The sequence below is a fragment of the Hydra vulgaris genome, chromosome 13 (assembly GCF_038396675.1).
Source record: "Hydra vulgaris chromosome 13, alternate assembly HydraT2T_AEP".
In the NCBI taxonomy this organism is placed as follows: Eukaryota; Metazoa; Cnidaria; class Hydrozoa; order Anthoathecata; family Hydridae; genus Hydra; species Hydra vulgaris.
The window spans coordinates 28490596-28507860 of NC_088932.1; the positions used below are offsets into that span (position 1 = coordinate 28490596).

At 28.0% G+C, this 17265-nt stretch overlaps 1 protein-coding gene across 1 annotated transcript; it reads left to right on the plus strand.

The window, feature by feature from the left end:
- Positions 1-111: 111 nt before the first annotated feature.
- On the plus strand, positions 112-12311 carry LOC136089780 (uncharacterized). Its single transcript, XM_065815868.1, has 8 exons — positions 112-133; positions 5966-6460; positions 6544-6990; positions 7106-7159; positions 7436-7749; positions 7903-8219; positions 8324-8375; positions 12018-12311. The coding sequence occupies exons 1-8, from the start codon at positions 112-114 to the stop codon at positions 12309-12311; spliced, it is 1995 nt and encodes a 664-aa protein (XP_065671940.1).
- The last annotated feature ends 4954 nt before the right edge of the window (positions 12312-17265 follow it).

The window sequence follows — 17265 nt, forward strand, 5'->3', positions numbered from 1 at the left end:
TAATGTTTAACATAGCTCTTCTCTGCTCAGGGGTTTTATGTTTAATAAAAGAAATTGTTTTGGTAGCATGGTTTTGGACTTTCCCCACCGCTTCAATGTCTCCCTGTTATTATGGTGACCGCGTCTACTCAAGGTAAAATCGAACATACTTGGTTGTACAGTTCTTTCCGCATTGGTAAACTACGACTAAGAAAAGTTTTTTTTAGCCTCCGTAAGGGATCGGTTATGTCCTGACATGAACAATTTTTGGGTTGATATTTTTTAATAATATCAACACAAGTATATTAAGAAAAATTTTTTATATTCTTAATATTAAACGTGATAAAATGGTTTGATAATATTCGAGACAAAAAAAATTGTACTTTTATCTAGTTTGACATTAACAATTTTATCCATCGATCTCTCAAAAATTACTTCATGAAATTTTACTTGATAAAACACTTAGCATTATAAATCTTCTAGAAAATTCTTTCTTTTTTTTGATCTCAACAAAATATGGTTTAAGAACATTGGTGATCCAAACTTCAACGTCACTATGCAAAGTTTTAACGGAGCCGAGTTGTGCGAGTTTGTTAGTTTTTATATCCTGTATACTATAAGTAGCATATACGGATTGCAATCCAATCGATTATATAGAGATGACGGCTTGTTCTGTTTTTATAAAGTTTTTGGACCAGAATCTAAAGTTGGAATTATTCTGAATTTCTTCAGGAATAATTCAAAAATAAATGTCAATTCCTGGTAAACTTATCTCATCTCGCTAATTCATTCATCTATAACTACTGACCATCTAAGGAATTATAACAAAATCCTAAAGGTTATCGTCCTCCTCTATACATCTATGATCTTTTGGCACTTATAACTACCATATTGATTTCTTCGAGATTTATTATCTCTTTTTTTTTTTTTTTTTTTTTTTCTATTTATTTCGTCATTTTACACATTTTACAATGTTATCTATAAATTTAAACAAATATATATAATTACAAGCTGACTGGGGCAAGTAGAAGTCAAAATGACTTATCATCAAGCCCCTTTGTGAAATACAAAAAAAAAATACAATTAAATTTTGCATTTTCCAATATTACATAAAAGAGTGAAATTAATAAGTTAAAAAAAAAAATTGGTTAGAAATTTTAAAAGGTTAAAGAAGAACTTAAAGTTAAAAAAAGAACTTAAAGTTAAAAAAAGAAGAAATTTAAGATAAAGTTAAAATATAAAATAACAAATAAAAAATTACAAATCTGTACATATTCGTATACATATTAAAGACAATAAACAACAAAAAAAAAATTTAATTCGCTTCACATGCATATACATATTCAATACAATATTAAAATTAAATAAAGTACATAAAAAATTAAAGATACAAAACTATTTCGATTTTTTTTCAAAAAAATGAGAGAATGTACGTAATGTTTAAATTTAGTAAGTGTTTTTTTATAGTTCTTTTAAATGTAGCAATAGATTTTATTTTTTTCATATTTTCGTCAAGAACCGAATTCCACAAGCGTGGTCCCCGGCATATAGTCGAGAAGTCAGATTTTTTGAGTGATGTTAGTGGGATGTAGTAATTACTCATTGAATGTCTTGTTTCATATTTATGATTAATTCGAGTGAAACTTTTAAAAAAATATTTTGGAATCATTTCATTTTGAAGTTTAAACATAAATAACAAGTTATGGTATATATTTAGTTTGTATACATTTAGAGCATTTATTTCCTTGAGTAACGGCTCGGCACTTTCGTATCTACATGCGCCCAAAACTAATCTACTTGCTTGCTTTTGTTTTGTATAAATAATTTTTAGGAAAGATAAATGATTGTTTGCCCAGGCAATATTACAATAGTTAATATGACTATGTATAAATGAAAGGTATAAATTTTTTAAACATAAATTATTTAAAAGATGTTTTGTCTTGTACATAATCCCCAGGGTCTTTGAAACTTTGTTCTCGACTAGCTTTATTTGGCTTTTCCAATTTAAATTCTCATCGAAAATTATTCCTAGTATTTTCATTGAAAAAACTCTTTTTATTTTAATATTGTTAATTGTTAGTTCAGGTAATTTGAGTGGAAGGTTCTCGGATTTAGATGACTTAGCAAACAAAATATATTTCGTTTTTTCAATATTTAATGAAAGTTTATTTGCTTCAAACCACTCATTAAGATATATTAATTCTGTGTTTACAATATAAAAAATATTTTTTAAATTTGAGTCAGAAAAGAAAACATTTGTGTCATCAGCAAAAATAATATAATTAAGTATTTTTGAAGACAAATAAATATCATTAATATAAATTAAAAACAGCAGGGATCCAAGTATTGATCCTTGGGGAACTCCGCAATTTATTGATTCAAATGGGGAACATGTTAAGTCATATGGTACTCCTTGTTTACGATTTTGTAAATAACATTGCAGCCACTTTAAATTGGAGTGAACTACTCCATAATTGTGTAGTTTATAAATTAGAATCTTGTGGTTGACAGTATCAAATGCTTTTGATAGATCTAGAAAAATTCCGAGTGTGTAACTGTCGTTATCAAAACCATTTAAAATTTGGTTGGCAAGATCAATTACTGCATGTTCCGTGGAATGGTTGTTGCGAAATCCAAACTGTTTATGATAAAGAATGTTGTTTTTTTCAAGATAATTGTACAGTCTGTTGTGCATAATACGCTCTAGTATTTTGGAAAAACAAGAAAGTATGGAAATTGGTCTCTATTAATACCATCTAAATTTTGTACCGAAGATTCTTTCACCTTTGTTAAAGAAGTAAAAGAAGCAAACCTATTTAACAGTTTTCTTGTACCACAATATATATCACACTTGATATCACAAGCTTATTCACAAACATTCCATTACAAGAAACAACAGATACTGCTGTCAATGTAAAAAACAATATAAATCGTAAAATCAAATAAAATATTTTTAAAAAACTCTTTCTTTTAGCAACAGCACAAACGCATTTTCATTTTAAAAGACAGGTTTATGACCAAATTAATGACGTTGTGATGGGTTCTCCAGTAGCACCTGTACCAGTTTTCATTACTTCACTATAATGAGTATTATTATTAATAAAGTTTTATAAAGTTTTTTATCTCAGATTTCTCTAACTCAACAGAAACTAGAAGAGTTAATATCGATGAAAAAAATAGTAAAATATTTTTTTCATCGATATTAACACTTTTTGTAGAAAATAAAAGTAATAAATTTTCGAAGCTTAACTTGTTATTTTAAAGTTTATGTGTAATATAAATACTGATCTTTACTTTATATTTTTTTCGTAGAGTTATACTGTAAAATAGTTTAATAAATAAACTAATTCTTTATGCTGATAGAACTTTAAAAGTTACTGTTTACTAAAGCTATGGATAAAAATTAAAAAATTCATGCTTTTTTAAAGATGAAAAAAATTTCATTAAACTTGAAACAGCAACTGATTTTTATAGTTTTAAACGATACTATTATACTGGAAACAATTTTCAAAATAATAAAATAAAGTATTACGAATATTTTTTATTATTTTGTTTTAAATAGAATAAATATTTTTTTTTGGTTTTGTCCACCTAGTGCACCTGGTGCTTATTTGAGATTTGGAATGACTGGTGATCGTCTTAATAGCAATTCTATCTCTTGAATCTGTACTTACCATAGATATGAACTTTAATCATATTTTAAATACGTTTGCAAAACAAAACTCACGTAGAAAATTTTTTTTAATGTTAAATGATTAATTTAACTTAATATATGTTTGCATTAAGGTGGTACCCCTAGAAAAAAGTTATTTTCTTTTATAGTGACAGCGAACCGTTTTAATATCAATTTTTCAATACTAGAAATAAGTACGAATTTAAAAAGTATAATTTTATAACAAAATAGGCATTTTTTAAAGCTGAGTCAGCATTTTTTTACAGTTTTATGAGCAAAATTAAGAAAAACCTGGGACACAATATTTTTAAAACAACTTATGCAGATAATATGAAATTAAGTACAATGATATATTACATATATATAGAGGGAATAAGCGAAAAAAAAATCTATAGACAGGCTTAAAACTCATAATGGCAGCCAACGTAAAAAAATACACTTTTGAAACCCTCTATCCAAATACAAAATTGAAATAAGAGAAATCAAATAATGAGTCATTAATTTCTTTCCGCTCAGTTTTTAGGTATATAATGTTCCAAAAAAAGTTCAAGTCATTAAGTTTAATATTTATGAAAATATGAGATTTGAAAAACTTAAAGTTGCATGAAAATCATATTTCGCAGAAAATGCTATTTAAAACTTAAACACAAAGAAAAACAAAACACACTTTTGATCTAAAATCCAAATTTTTCATCTTTATAATTCAAAAGACCCTTCAAATAATATATCATTGGAAAGAGTATAAAACGCCATTTAAAAAGTATATATATACTCAATTTTGATTTTTTTTTTTTTCTTCATGTTTTTTTCTAGGAGAACCACTTTAAAAATGTTTTTTTTTATAATCACCCCAAATCAAAGTTGACAGTCATTCTTTTTTTTTTTTATTATTTATTTCGTCATTTACAAATGTTTTACAATATACTTGTTTTACAAGTTTCATCAATAAAATTTAAATAAAAATTAAAAACGACCGGAGCAAGTAGAAGGCAGATGTCTTGTCATCACGCCCCTAAAGTATTTTTACAAGTTTCTCATTAAATAACTTTACAAATACTTATAACATAAAACAAGTTAATACATAATTACAATAAGATTCGATAGATTGTAACAACAAAATAAATAGATATAGTAAGAAACATTACAAGATTTTTTTTCTTTTTAACTTAAAAATACAAAAATATGTTTGTGTCTGTTATTTCAAGCAAATACTGTTTTACTTTATTTTCAAAACAATTTACTGTTATATTTTTCATATTTTCATCAAGAACTATGTTCCACAAACGAGGTCCTCTTTATGAAATTGAGTAATCGAATGTTTTATGAGTTGACTTAGGTAAGTTAAAGTTATGGATAAAACCAGAGCCGTGGCTAGGCTCCCCCACACACCCCATCTGGGGGGGGGGGCAGCATTTTTAGGGGCCATTTTTGTAATTTGAAATTATTTTTTTTCGTATTTTTTATAATAAGAATATTTGAATATATATATAGATACTGTTACTATTAATAAAAAAAACATGGCCTTTTAAACACGATATTACCAAAATTAAGCAAGCGTGAAAAAAGCAATAACATTTTAAAATTTGAAAATTTTGAAAAATTTTTTATGTAGAAAAAAAATGTTTAACTCCCGAGGTCCGAATTTTATGAAAAACGCGAGCTTTATAAAAATCTGTCAAACCGTTAAAGAGAAACCATTAAGTAGCAGCCAATCATGCGAAGAAATATATTTCTCTAATTCGCATATTTTATTAGGTGCGAATATATTATTATTTGTATTTAAATTACATATTTCTATATTTATTTATTTATAAATTATAAAACGTTTTTTATTTTTGGCGATTCACAATTTATCTTGGTAATAATTTATTTTATTACTATGCTATATGTTATTACTTTTGCTTTAATACTATGAAATAAAAAGTCTATTATTTGTTTCAATTAAATCATACTCATTGGTTTTAAAGAAAAAAAATGTATAGCATTGGAAAACTGTTATGCTGTGCATTTGTTTATTTTAAAGTTCAAATGATTATAAGGCCATTATCATTGAACTGATTTTTTTGTTATTATTATTATTACTATTATTATTGTTATTATTATTATTATGCGTTGTTAGTTTTTTATATATATATAAAAAAAAAAACAATGAAGGTTTCCAAAAATTTATAATTATATTTCGATAGTATATCACGATATAATTATTGGTATGAAAAAAGTGAAAAGTGGTGTCACTAAGAGAAGAGAAAAAGCTGCAGCCAGGGAGGAAATCGTAAATCACCCCAAGCTAACACATTTTTTTAAAACCATTAGTTCAGACTAGAAGTGTTTCGATACCAACAGAAACTACAAATAATTCTGATTGTCATTATTTGAATACTAGAGTAGAGTCAGATAGGTTGATATGCAAGTCTACGTCAAATGGCATAACATTTCCGCCTATTTTTCTCAGTGATGATCCTTCTGAGTGGCCAGATAATGTTTCTGACGCACAGAGGTGTGACATTGTTAAACGTGGTTTCAAAAAGATCGAAATTGATTTTCCATACAATTTAGAAAGAAGACGATTTTCACTGAATTATTATAACCCCAAGATGAAGAATGGAGAAATCTTTGAACGCACATGGCTCATATATTCTTTGAACAGCAATAAAGTGTTTTGTTTTTGTTGCAAACTTTTTGGGATAACTTCTTCACCATTCCGGCAAGGAATGAACACTTGGGAAGGCTTGTCAAAAAAACATAAAGAACACGTAACATGCAGTGCACATTTCAAGTGCTTTGAACCTTGGATGACTTTACGAAAAGGTTAACTGATATTTTCTTTAATTTATTGCTTTGTTACTTTTTTTTCTTAATTGATTTCTTTTTCCTCAATTTTGGTAATGCAGGCATTGCATATCAAGCTACCATAAACGAGAAACAACAAAAGTTGCTTCATAAAGAGCGGATATTTTGGAGGGCTGTGTTAGAAAGGATACTAGACATTACCTTATTTCTTTCTGCAAGAAATCTTGCATTCCGTGGTTCAGATTCAGCCATTGGTTCAAAGAGCAATGGAAACTTTCTTGGGGTGTTTGAATTACTGGCTAAGTATGATACCGTTCTCAATGAGCTTATGCAAAGAATTCAGGATAAAGAAACCAAGGAGCACTACTTGAGCAATGAGACACAGAACGAGTTGATTAGACTTTTAGCCAGGGAGATTGAATCCAAAAACCTTTCTAAGGTAAAAAAGGCAAAATGCTATTCTATTATTTTAGATTGTACGCCAGACGTTTCGCACAAAGAACAAATGAGCATTATTCTGCGATCAGTAACATGTACTCCTGGAGTAGGTATCAAAATTTCCATAAATTATTTTTGGATATCTCACAGTAAATGATGCCACTGGAAAAGGGTTTTTCAATGCATTTTTAAATCAGGCAAAAAATTGGGATCTAAATATTTTAGACTGTCGAGGTCAATCTTACGATAATGGTGCTAATATGAAAGAAAAAGTAAAAGGTGTTTAAGCAAGGTTTCTGAAAATGAATCCTAAGGCCTTATATGTTCCATGAGCTAACCATTCACTCAATCTTGTTATTGTTGATGGTGTACTGTCGTCCATCAGTGCAATTTCTTTTTTTGGTGTTCTGTCAAGGTTATACACGCTCTTTTCATCGTCTCCTCCTCGATGGGAAATTTTAAAATCATGCGTGGCAATTTCAGTCAAGCCACAATCAGATACCAGATGGGAAAGTAGAATAAACTGTGTTAAATCACTTCGCTTCTATTTAAAAGAAATCTTAGAGGCAATTGAAAAATTGGAAGAACATACCTTAGAAAAAAGAGATGGGGCAACAGCCACAGAAGTACGATCGCTGACAGAATATATTAGAACATGGCCTTTCTTATTATCAATCATTATTTGGTATGACGTTTTATTTCAAATTAACAAATCAAGTAAGCTGCTTCAGTCTTCTGCAACCTCTCTCGACATATTAGCTAGTGAAATAAATGCAACAAAAGCGTTTCTTTATGAGTATCGCGAAAATGGATTTTCTGACGCACGTGTTAAGGCATCAGAAATCGCAGAAGTATTGGGTATTGAAAAGGTTTTTTCGATGGTGCGTTCACGAAAAAAAAAATCGATTTATTCATACGAGTGTGCTGATCACACTTGGCAACCTGAACATCAGTATAAAGCAGATTTCTTTTTGCTACTAATTGATATGTCAATTGCATCAGTAAAAGAGCGTTTTGAATAGATCAGCATTGTCACAAAGCTTAATGACTTTCTTTACCGATCTGAGAGTCTTATAAAAGCTTGTAATGAAGATTCTCTGTCTGCTTATTGCAAAAATTTGCAAATAAAGCTTGCTGATATAGATTCTGAGGATTTAGAATCGGAGTTAAAACGTTTTGTCATAGTTATAAAGGAGGAAAAAAATGCTCTCCTAAAATCTGCATATGACTTCCTAAACTATATCTACAAAGAAGAGCTGCAAGAAACTTATCCCAATCTAGTTATTGCGTTACGAATTATTCTTACTTTACCAGTTACTGTTGCAAGTGCAGAACTTACGTACTTCTATTATTGCGTAATGCATTTACAGTAGTTAAAGAAACTCTTCACTAGTAACTCTATATCAATTTAACAATTATAAAATATATCTAATTGAATTTAAGCGTTAATTTGATTGCATTTAGTCTTATGAACGGCGACGTTAAAATATGTCAGGTACCCAGCTGTTTTGAAGTAATGAGTGATTAAGTATTTATGATTTAATTATTTAAACATGAATAAACAGTTTTGGAACAGGTTTAACTCATAGACATTAGGAGCTTTAATTTCCCGGAGTAACAGCTTGGAGTATTTATGCACATTACATATAATTCTACTGGTTGATTTTGTTTAATATATATTTTTCATTGCTAAAGGGCAAGTACTTGCCCAAGCAATATTACAATAACTTATGTAGCCATGGATAAAAGAGTAATAAAAATCTGTTAAACAATTTTTACAAAGTAGGTGTTTTGTTTTATGCATAATGCCAATAGTTTAAAAAAATTTGTTTTCAATCAGTGTAATATGATTTTTCCAATTAAGATGTTTATCAAATATTATTTCTAAAATTTCAAGTGATGCAGCTCTGTTTACTATATTGTTATTTATAGTTAGCTGAGAAAGTTGCAGAGACAAGTCATCGAATTTAGATTGGTGATGAAATAAATATACTTAGTTTTACTGATATTCAAAGAGAGCTTGCTTGATTTGAACCAGTCATTAAGGTTTTCCAGCTCACGATTTACTGTAAAGAAAATTGTTTTTATATTGGAATGGATATAAAAAAGATAAGTGTCACCAGCAAAAAGAAAAAAATTAAGCATGTTTGAGGATAGGTAAACATCATTTACATAAAGCAGAAATAGTCAGGTCCAAGAATAGAGCCTTGAGGAACTCCACAGCTTATTGTTTCTAACTTTGAATATGTTGAATCATAAGGTAACATTGCTGCCATTTTAAGTTGCTATTTATTATTTCATATGTTTCTAGTTTGTGTAAGAGGATTTCATGATCAACAGTGTCAAAAGCTTTTGATAAGTCAATGAACAAGCCGAGATAGTTTTATAGTTTTATTTAGCAAACCCATCCAGAATTTGACTGGCTAAATCAGTTATTGCATGATGAGTTTAATACCCTTTTCGGAAACCAAAGTGTTTGCTGAATAAGACATCGTGTTTTTTAAGGTCATTATATAGTTTGTTATATAGTTTGTTAGAAAGAATAGATTTAGATCTAATAATATAAAATCGTCGCCATTTTTGTATACAGGGACTACTCTTGCTGTTTTTAATTGAAAAGAAAAAATACCAGTTTTTATTGAAATATTGAAGATAAAAAAAGAGGTAATTTAATAACAACAAAAACAGCTTTTAGAACATTAACATTAATATCGTCAAACACAGCGTTTTTATAAAATAATATAGATTATTTAATGAAGAGATATTTATTTTTTGTTTTTTTCTTTCAATATTATTTTTTTATTAATAAAAATTTGGTGTACCTCTTTTAAATATAATATTTATTAAAAAAGGGCTCCAAAATTATAAATACGTCTCTGATCTGTAGCTCATACTATGGAATTGTTACCTTAACATTATGGCTAAGCAACCATACTTCAGTTTTTATGCTTAGAGGAATATCTACGAGATAAAAAATAAACTGTAACATAGTATTATATGAAAGTTCTGTTTATAAAGACGCAAATAACCAGTTAATGTGGAGATCTTTTAAAATAAGCTGTACTAAAAATTATAACTTTCCCAGTTTAAATAAACATCCATATTGTTTCATTGATTTTTTAGCAAATGTGCTACATTTATCGAAGAATACAAGAACATCTCTCTTATGTAACAAACCTTTCATAATTACAGCTAGAATTCCAAAAAAAAAATAGTTCTATTGCTAGTTATAGATTCAAAATTTCTGCACAAGCTTGTTGAAATTCTAAATATGGACTTGAAGTTTACAAACTTCGCATCTTGATGAAATTTCGACAAAATAAAAGTATAAAGAGTTTTATGGATTAAGTTATGGATTATAATTTATTGCAAATAAAAAAAGATGATTCTATCCCAGTAGGCACACGTCGTCTGTGTCTTGTCCACTGTGATACTCACAATTGCTTGATTTTACTGAATTATTGATAAATAGTCTTCAATTATGACGATTAATTGAAAATTAGTGTGATGTCATTTCCATCTTATTGAAAATTAAGGTGAAAAACTTATTCCATCTGGTGTTATTTTTTTTACAACTAAATATTGCAAATTAAGTTTCTCCTTAAAAAAAAATAGTTTAAATGAAATTGCGATTTACCCAGAGTTACTTAAAAAATATTTTAAACTGGTACGTTCACAAAACAAATAGTTACTACAGTTTTTCAATACAAAAAAGACTTGAAACTTATTTGTGTTGCCAAACTCTTATGAAAATTGTCAAAGTGCAGTTACGATACCATAGTATGATAACGATCAATTGTTATTGTGTTTTCTTGATTTAATAGTAAGATGCACAATAAACAACAAAAAGAGCACATTGTTTTACTTGAAGATTTGGATAAAACGTCAAGTTTAACCTTGAGTAAAATTGTTTTTTTATGCAGGATATATACAACTTCTAGAGTTAAAAAAATTAAAAAAAGTTTCCTAATTTGTTTTGAATCCCAATATTTTTAAAAATACAGTAAATGCTGGTTACGCAATGTTTTTTACATACAAGCAGCCCAATGTGGGAAGTTTATTTGTTGCTAATAAAACAAAATTTGCAATTTTATTTACAAATGGAATTTGTAAATAAAATTGTTTTATAATGGAGTTTAGATCATTTTAGTCATAACTTTTTTCTTAAAGAATTGTAACTCTATACTTTAAGAGAAAGTTATTTGACGAACAAATTAAAACTGATGAACAAATTAAAACTGATGAACAAATTAAAACTGATGAACAAATTAAAACTGATGAACAAATTAAAACTGATAAACAAATTAAAACTGATGAACAAATTAAAACTGATGAACAAATTAAAACTGATGAACAAATTAAAACTGATGAACAAATTAAAAAATTAGCTTTTATCATAATCCTCATTAATTTTAATCGAAGCTTCGAAAACAGGTTTAAAAAATTCACACCTGAAATAAATAAAAATATTTTGAACTTGGCAGCAAGATTATGACAATGCATATTAAATGCATTGGCTTTGAAAGTTTAGATTCATGAAACTAATTTATAAAAAAACTTTTGTCAGGTCTAAACTTTTGTAGAGTTACTTTTAAATTACAAGTAATTTTTAGCGTCTTTTTTAATAGAACTTATTTATTTGCCAAACTAATTTTTGTTAATAAATAATTTTATTAAAAAACTGCAAAAAAAAACAAAAAACAACAACATAAATATTTAAATTTTCAAAACAAATTTTTATTTAAAATATTGCTATACAATTGTTTTTACTTAAACTCATTTAAGTCACACTTCAAAAAATGCAAAAACATGGTCTATGTCCGCTTTCTGAGTATATAGAGTAATAATAAATAAAAGCATGCGTAAATTAAATTGATAAAAAATAATAATAATGGTTAAAAAAAGCACACAGGCAAGTACTGAGGAGTTTCCTATTTTAATAGTTCTTTTTTACTAATCTAGTACTAAAAGTTTCTTAAAGGTTTCTAAAGAGTTTCTTTAGAGTTATAAATAGGGCTTCTAGCACCAGTTTCTTATTTATATTGACTTAAAAATAAATACATAGTTACTAGTTATGAATTAATTTTTAACGGTGGGTAAAATGGCTATTTAATATTCTTTCCGTTCATATAATTAGCAATCAGTCTGGATATACGCAACAAAACGAAAAAATCCAATAACAAAATTAGTTGGAAGGACAGTGTCAGCGTTGTTACAAAATAATAAAATGCTCAGGAAATTCTACAACTACCTTAGAAAATCACTTAAAAAGTCACGACTTTGTTTAGATAAGGCAACAGAATCAATCATACCAACAGATAAGAGAGCAAGTGAGAAGAGACAAAAAGCTGTTGGCGACTTCTTTGCGCAAAAGAAGCTTCAAAATATTGTTTCTGATTGGCTACGGATGGCATTTCAGTTCGAGCTATAACCAGAAATAAATACATTCGCCAGTCAATAGCTCGAGATGCTAACGAAAGTGATGTAATGCAACTTTTGCGCAAAGAATTTGATGAAAAGCAAAAAAAAAGTTTGACACCATAAAATTAAAAGTACCCAATAAAATGAAGTTTAGCATGACTGTCAATGAGGTTACAACTTTAAGAGGACGAAGATATTTTGGAGTTAATATTTATGATAAAACTAACAATATCACGTATAAAACAGGATTAATTCAAATTTTGGGTTCATGCAGTGCGTTTGATTTTTTTTTTTTTTTTCAGGTTATCTAGGTGCTACCAGAACTCCTTTCGGTCTTATCACGGAGCACCACGGAAGAGCATTTAACTAAAAGTTCACGCCTCCTTCCTTACCAATGTCGCTTATTGGGCTAGAGCCGGTGTCGAACTTCGGACCTCGGGTTCTGAGTAAGAACTCTATCCACTGCGCCACGGATGCTCTATATATAACCATATCTTTGATATGGTTGAAATAATGAAACAACATCTAAATGTGTTTGGAATATCGATGGAAAAAAATTTGGTTGCATCTACTTAGGTTTGAGCATCTGTAAACAAGAAGTAAATTCGAAATTTAGATGTTATCGATTTTGTCTTAATCATGGTATAGATTTTGTCTTAATAATGGTATAGGAAAAAGACGCCTTTGATGGCATACTTAACTTTGAAGCTTCATTATTCAGTATCCTGAAGACCAAGAACAAAAGTTGTAATATATACATTCTTTGCTACATGTAAAACAATAATAACCCTAGGAGTTTTCATCAGTTTTATTTTTTTATTTGTTATTTTTATTTAAAAAAAAAAAAAGCGCAAGTATGCCATCATAGTAAAGCAACTACTGCTCCTATGATAGAATAGGGGAGGATGGGGCTGGTTAGCATCAAGGGTAACTTGACATCTTCATTTGACCTTAGAGTCTTTCCTCAGAAATGCCAGAAATTACGCTTAATCATCCTTATTGATCCTTTCGTGCAACACAGCAGCAGCGTTGATCTTTGCGCATGCGCATAAGAGATATTGCGTTTTATGTGTTTTTTGAACCAAAAATTTTTCAGTGAAGTAAAAAATCCTTTTTAATTCACTAACAGATATATTGTTTTTATGAAAAAAAAAAAAGATTTTTTCAACTCGTCAATATTTCACACACTAATAACACACCTAACTCGTCAGTATGCCATCATAGGAAGAAGTCATCATTTTCATTTAAACAAGCTATGTCTGCCCTTGTTCAAAAGAAAAAATTAAAATAAGTATTCCACTAAATGCACAAAACTTGGAAATAAAATGCATGAAAATTTCATTTCCGCACAGTTAATAATAAAATCACAATTTTAAGTATTTAAAGAGATTAAAAATACAACAGCGCAGGCATACAAAGCACCAAATTTGAATTTATAAATGATGATTGCGAAGATTATATTGACTACAATAATTTACTTAAGAACCCACGCAAACTGATAAAATACATCAAACTGTCAAGTGTTCGAAATCAAGTTTTTCAATCAAAAGTCAAGACTCTACTTGGAAAAGAAATTGAACTTCATTTTGATGTAAAAACTCGTTGAAACACATTACCAATAATGCTTGAGCCATTGATAAAGACAGAGACGGCAATTCGAGAAACTTTATTAGAATTTAAGGCAGATATAAGTTTAGCCAATAATGTAGACTTCGATGCCTTGAAAAGTTTACTAGAGGCAATGAAACCCATTAAACTTGCTATAGAGAATCTTAGTAGAGAAGATAAAACTCTGTTGAGCGCTGACACGATTTTAAAATTTATATTTGAGAAACTCTCTTAAGTTAACAGTGAACTGAGGAAAAAATAAGGGGTAGTTTAAGAGTTAGAGTCGATGAACGCCTGAATACAGATGTCATGAATTTATTACGCCGTCTAAAGAACTCTACAATAACCCCATCCAGAGATACGATAACTTTTGCAGTAATGTTGGCATCTCGATCATCATGTTTGCAGACAATACCAATTTTTTTTTATCAAACAAAGACATTAACAAACTTTTTTTAAATATGAATAAAGAACTTATACAAGTTTATACTTGGTTTAAATGCAATAAACTAACCTTAAATATTGACAAAATAAAGTGGATCCTTTTCCACTCCTCAACAAAAAAACGTTTTTTGCCTAATGATTTACCTAAACTTTATATTGATGAAGTAGAAATAAAAAAAGATTCCGTTTTAAAATTCGTATGTATGTAGATTGACGAAAATATGACCTGGAAAATTCATGTTAATTATATATCAACAAAAGTTGCAAAAAGTATTGGAATCTTCTATAAGGCCAGAAATTATTTAAATAAAAATAATTATACAATATATACATTATATAATATAATATTATACAATTATAAAATTATATTATATACATTTTTAATATTATAATATTAACAATATATACATCATATTATATAATATTATACAATTATACAATATATATATATATATATATATATATATATATATATATATATATATATATATATATATATATATATATATATATATATATATATATATATATATATATATATATAATATTGTATAATATTATAATATTATATAATATTATATAATTAAACAACTATACTACTTATTTATTCATAGCTAAAAACTATGCAAATATATAAACTGTGCAAATATATAAACTATGCAAATATATAAACTGTGCAAATATATAAACTATGCAAATATTGCCTGGGGAAGTTCAGGTAAAAGTAAGTTACGACGTCTTTATCAGCATCAAAACATTTCAATATATTTTTTAAATCGTTTTTCAAATACGAAACCTTTATTCAAAGATATGTATGTTTTAAATGTTTATAAACTTAACATTTATAATACCTTATGTTTTACGTTTTGTAGTATGAATAACCCATTATTAAATGTTAATAAAGATATATGCACCCTTAAGGCAAAAAATAAATTTAGTTTGCGAAATAATAGCTATTTTATTGAACCCTTTTGTCAAACAAAGTTTAATCAATTTTGTATAACTTTACGAGCACCTTATCTTTGGAATAAAGTTGTTGATCCCAATTTCAATTTGTCAATCTCTTTCCAGTTTTTGAAAATAAGTTAAAGAACATCATTTTTTCAATGGATAATATCAGAGCCGTACCGAGCTAATTTTGCGCTTCGGGCAAGCAAAAAAAAAATTGCGCCCCCCCTCATCCTCCCTAAAAAAAAAAAAGAAAATTAAACGAAAAAAATGATTTATTGATCACAAAATTTATCACATCAAGTTATTAGTAAAATTTGTCATTAATGTTGCACAAACTTTAGTTCAATGTCACTTTTCTGGCTTTTCTTGAGGCAAATTCACTAATGACATCATCAAAATCAATGTTGTTTGCCGCTTCATTTTCAATTGAAATTATAGCCAAACTAGACAAACGTTCTTGGCCCATTGCTGACCTCATATAGTTTTTTATGAGCTTAAGTTTACTAAAACTTCTCTCACATGTAGCAACTGTGACTGGTATGGTGAGGAAGATGCAAATAGCAATTGCCGTGTTGGGATAAGCATCGGTCAAAGAATATTTATGAATGAGCTGCAAAATGTCGATCGGGCTAAATTTGCAAATATTGCCTAGGGAAGTATAGGTAAAAGTAAGTTGCAACGTCTTAACCGCCATCAGAAACATGCGATGCGAATAATATACTTTTTAAATCGTTTTTCAAACACAAAACCTTTTTTCGAAGATATGAATGTTTTAAACGTTTATGAACTTAACTTGTATAATACTTTATGTTTTACGCTTTGTTGTATGAACAACCCTTTATTAAATGTTTTTAAAGATCTATTTACCTTTAAAGTAAAGAATAGATATAGTTTGCGAAATAATAACTATTTAAAAGAACACTTTTGTCAAATAAATTAAAAAAATTTTGTATAGATTATCGAGCACTTTATGTCTGGAATAAAATTGTCCAGCCTAATTTATATTCATCTATCTCTTTTTCTGTTTTTAAAAACAAGTTAAAGAATATTATTTTTTCAACGGATAATATATCGAAATATTTTTGAGATTTTATTTTAACCATTTATCATTTCAAATGTTTTTTTGTTTTTTTTTGTTCATTTAACAATATTCTCTGGTAAAAGTGTCGTTGGTACATAATATATGAAGAACACGGAAACTCGAAGAGGATCATAAGAACCGAGAACCGTTTAACAATACAAAAGTTATAAACCAATTATTTCAAAAAAATATAAAATAAAAAGTAAATACCGTTTAAGAAAACCTTCATACAAATAAAATAACCTCAATTATAAAACACCGTTTAACAAAACAATAAAAAAATAAAATCAAATATTTTAAATTAGTAAATACCGTTTTTATGAAAACCGTCATACAAATAAAATACCGATTAAAAAAACAATAAAAAATAAAAACAAATATTTTAAATTACATTTAGAAACACTTATAAAAGAGAAACGAGATCAGAAGAACTCGAAAATATTTTCTATTGAGAAAATAACTTTTTTCAGTTTGTTTTTGAAAGAAGAAAAATTCCAACTTTGGGAAAAATCAAAATTTTTTAAAACTATTTGGTTCCACAAAGAAGCTCCGCGATAAGATATAAGAGACCTTCCAAAATTTGTATGCTTCATATAAACTTTTGGCAAATCATCTTCAGCGTCCTCATTTACATCAGACTCAACTTTACTAAAAGTTGTATGTCGCAACAATTTTAGAAAGTTTAGATGGAGGAATAGGTCTAGGAGGAAGTTTTGGTTTTTGTGGTCTTGGAAGAGGTATTGGCTTTTCTAGTTTTGATGAAAGTCTAAAGAAATCTTTTATATTAGGTTAGGTTATATTTATATTAGGTTTACCTTTTACAGGAGTAAAAACTTTTTTTGATTTCTTTTATACAGTTTGTGAAGTTGATGGCTTTTTT

Bases quoted from the DNA above. Each gene is read 5' to 3' on its own strand.
- LOC136089780 (XM_065815868.1), top strand. From the start codon at position 112: ATGGTGACCGCGTCTACTCAAG. The intron at 8,220-8,323 runs GTACTTCTATTA...ATTGAATTTAAG, and splicing joins GTTGCAAGTGCAGAACTTAC to CGTTAATTTGATTGCATTTA. The intron at 8,376-12,017 runs GTACCCAGCTGT...TCATATAATTAG, and splicing joins GCGACGTTAAAATATGTCAG to CAATCAGTCTGGATATACGC.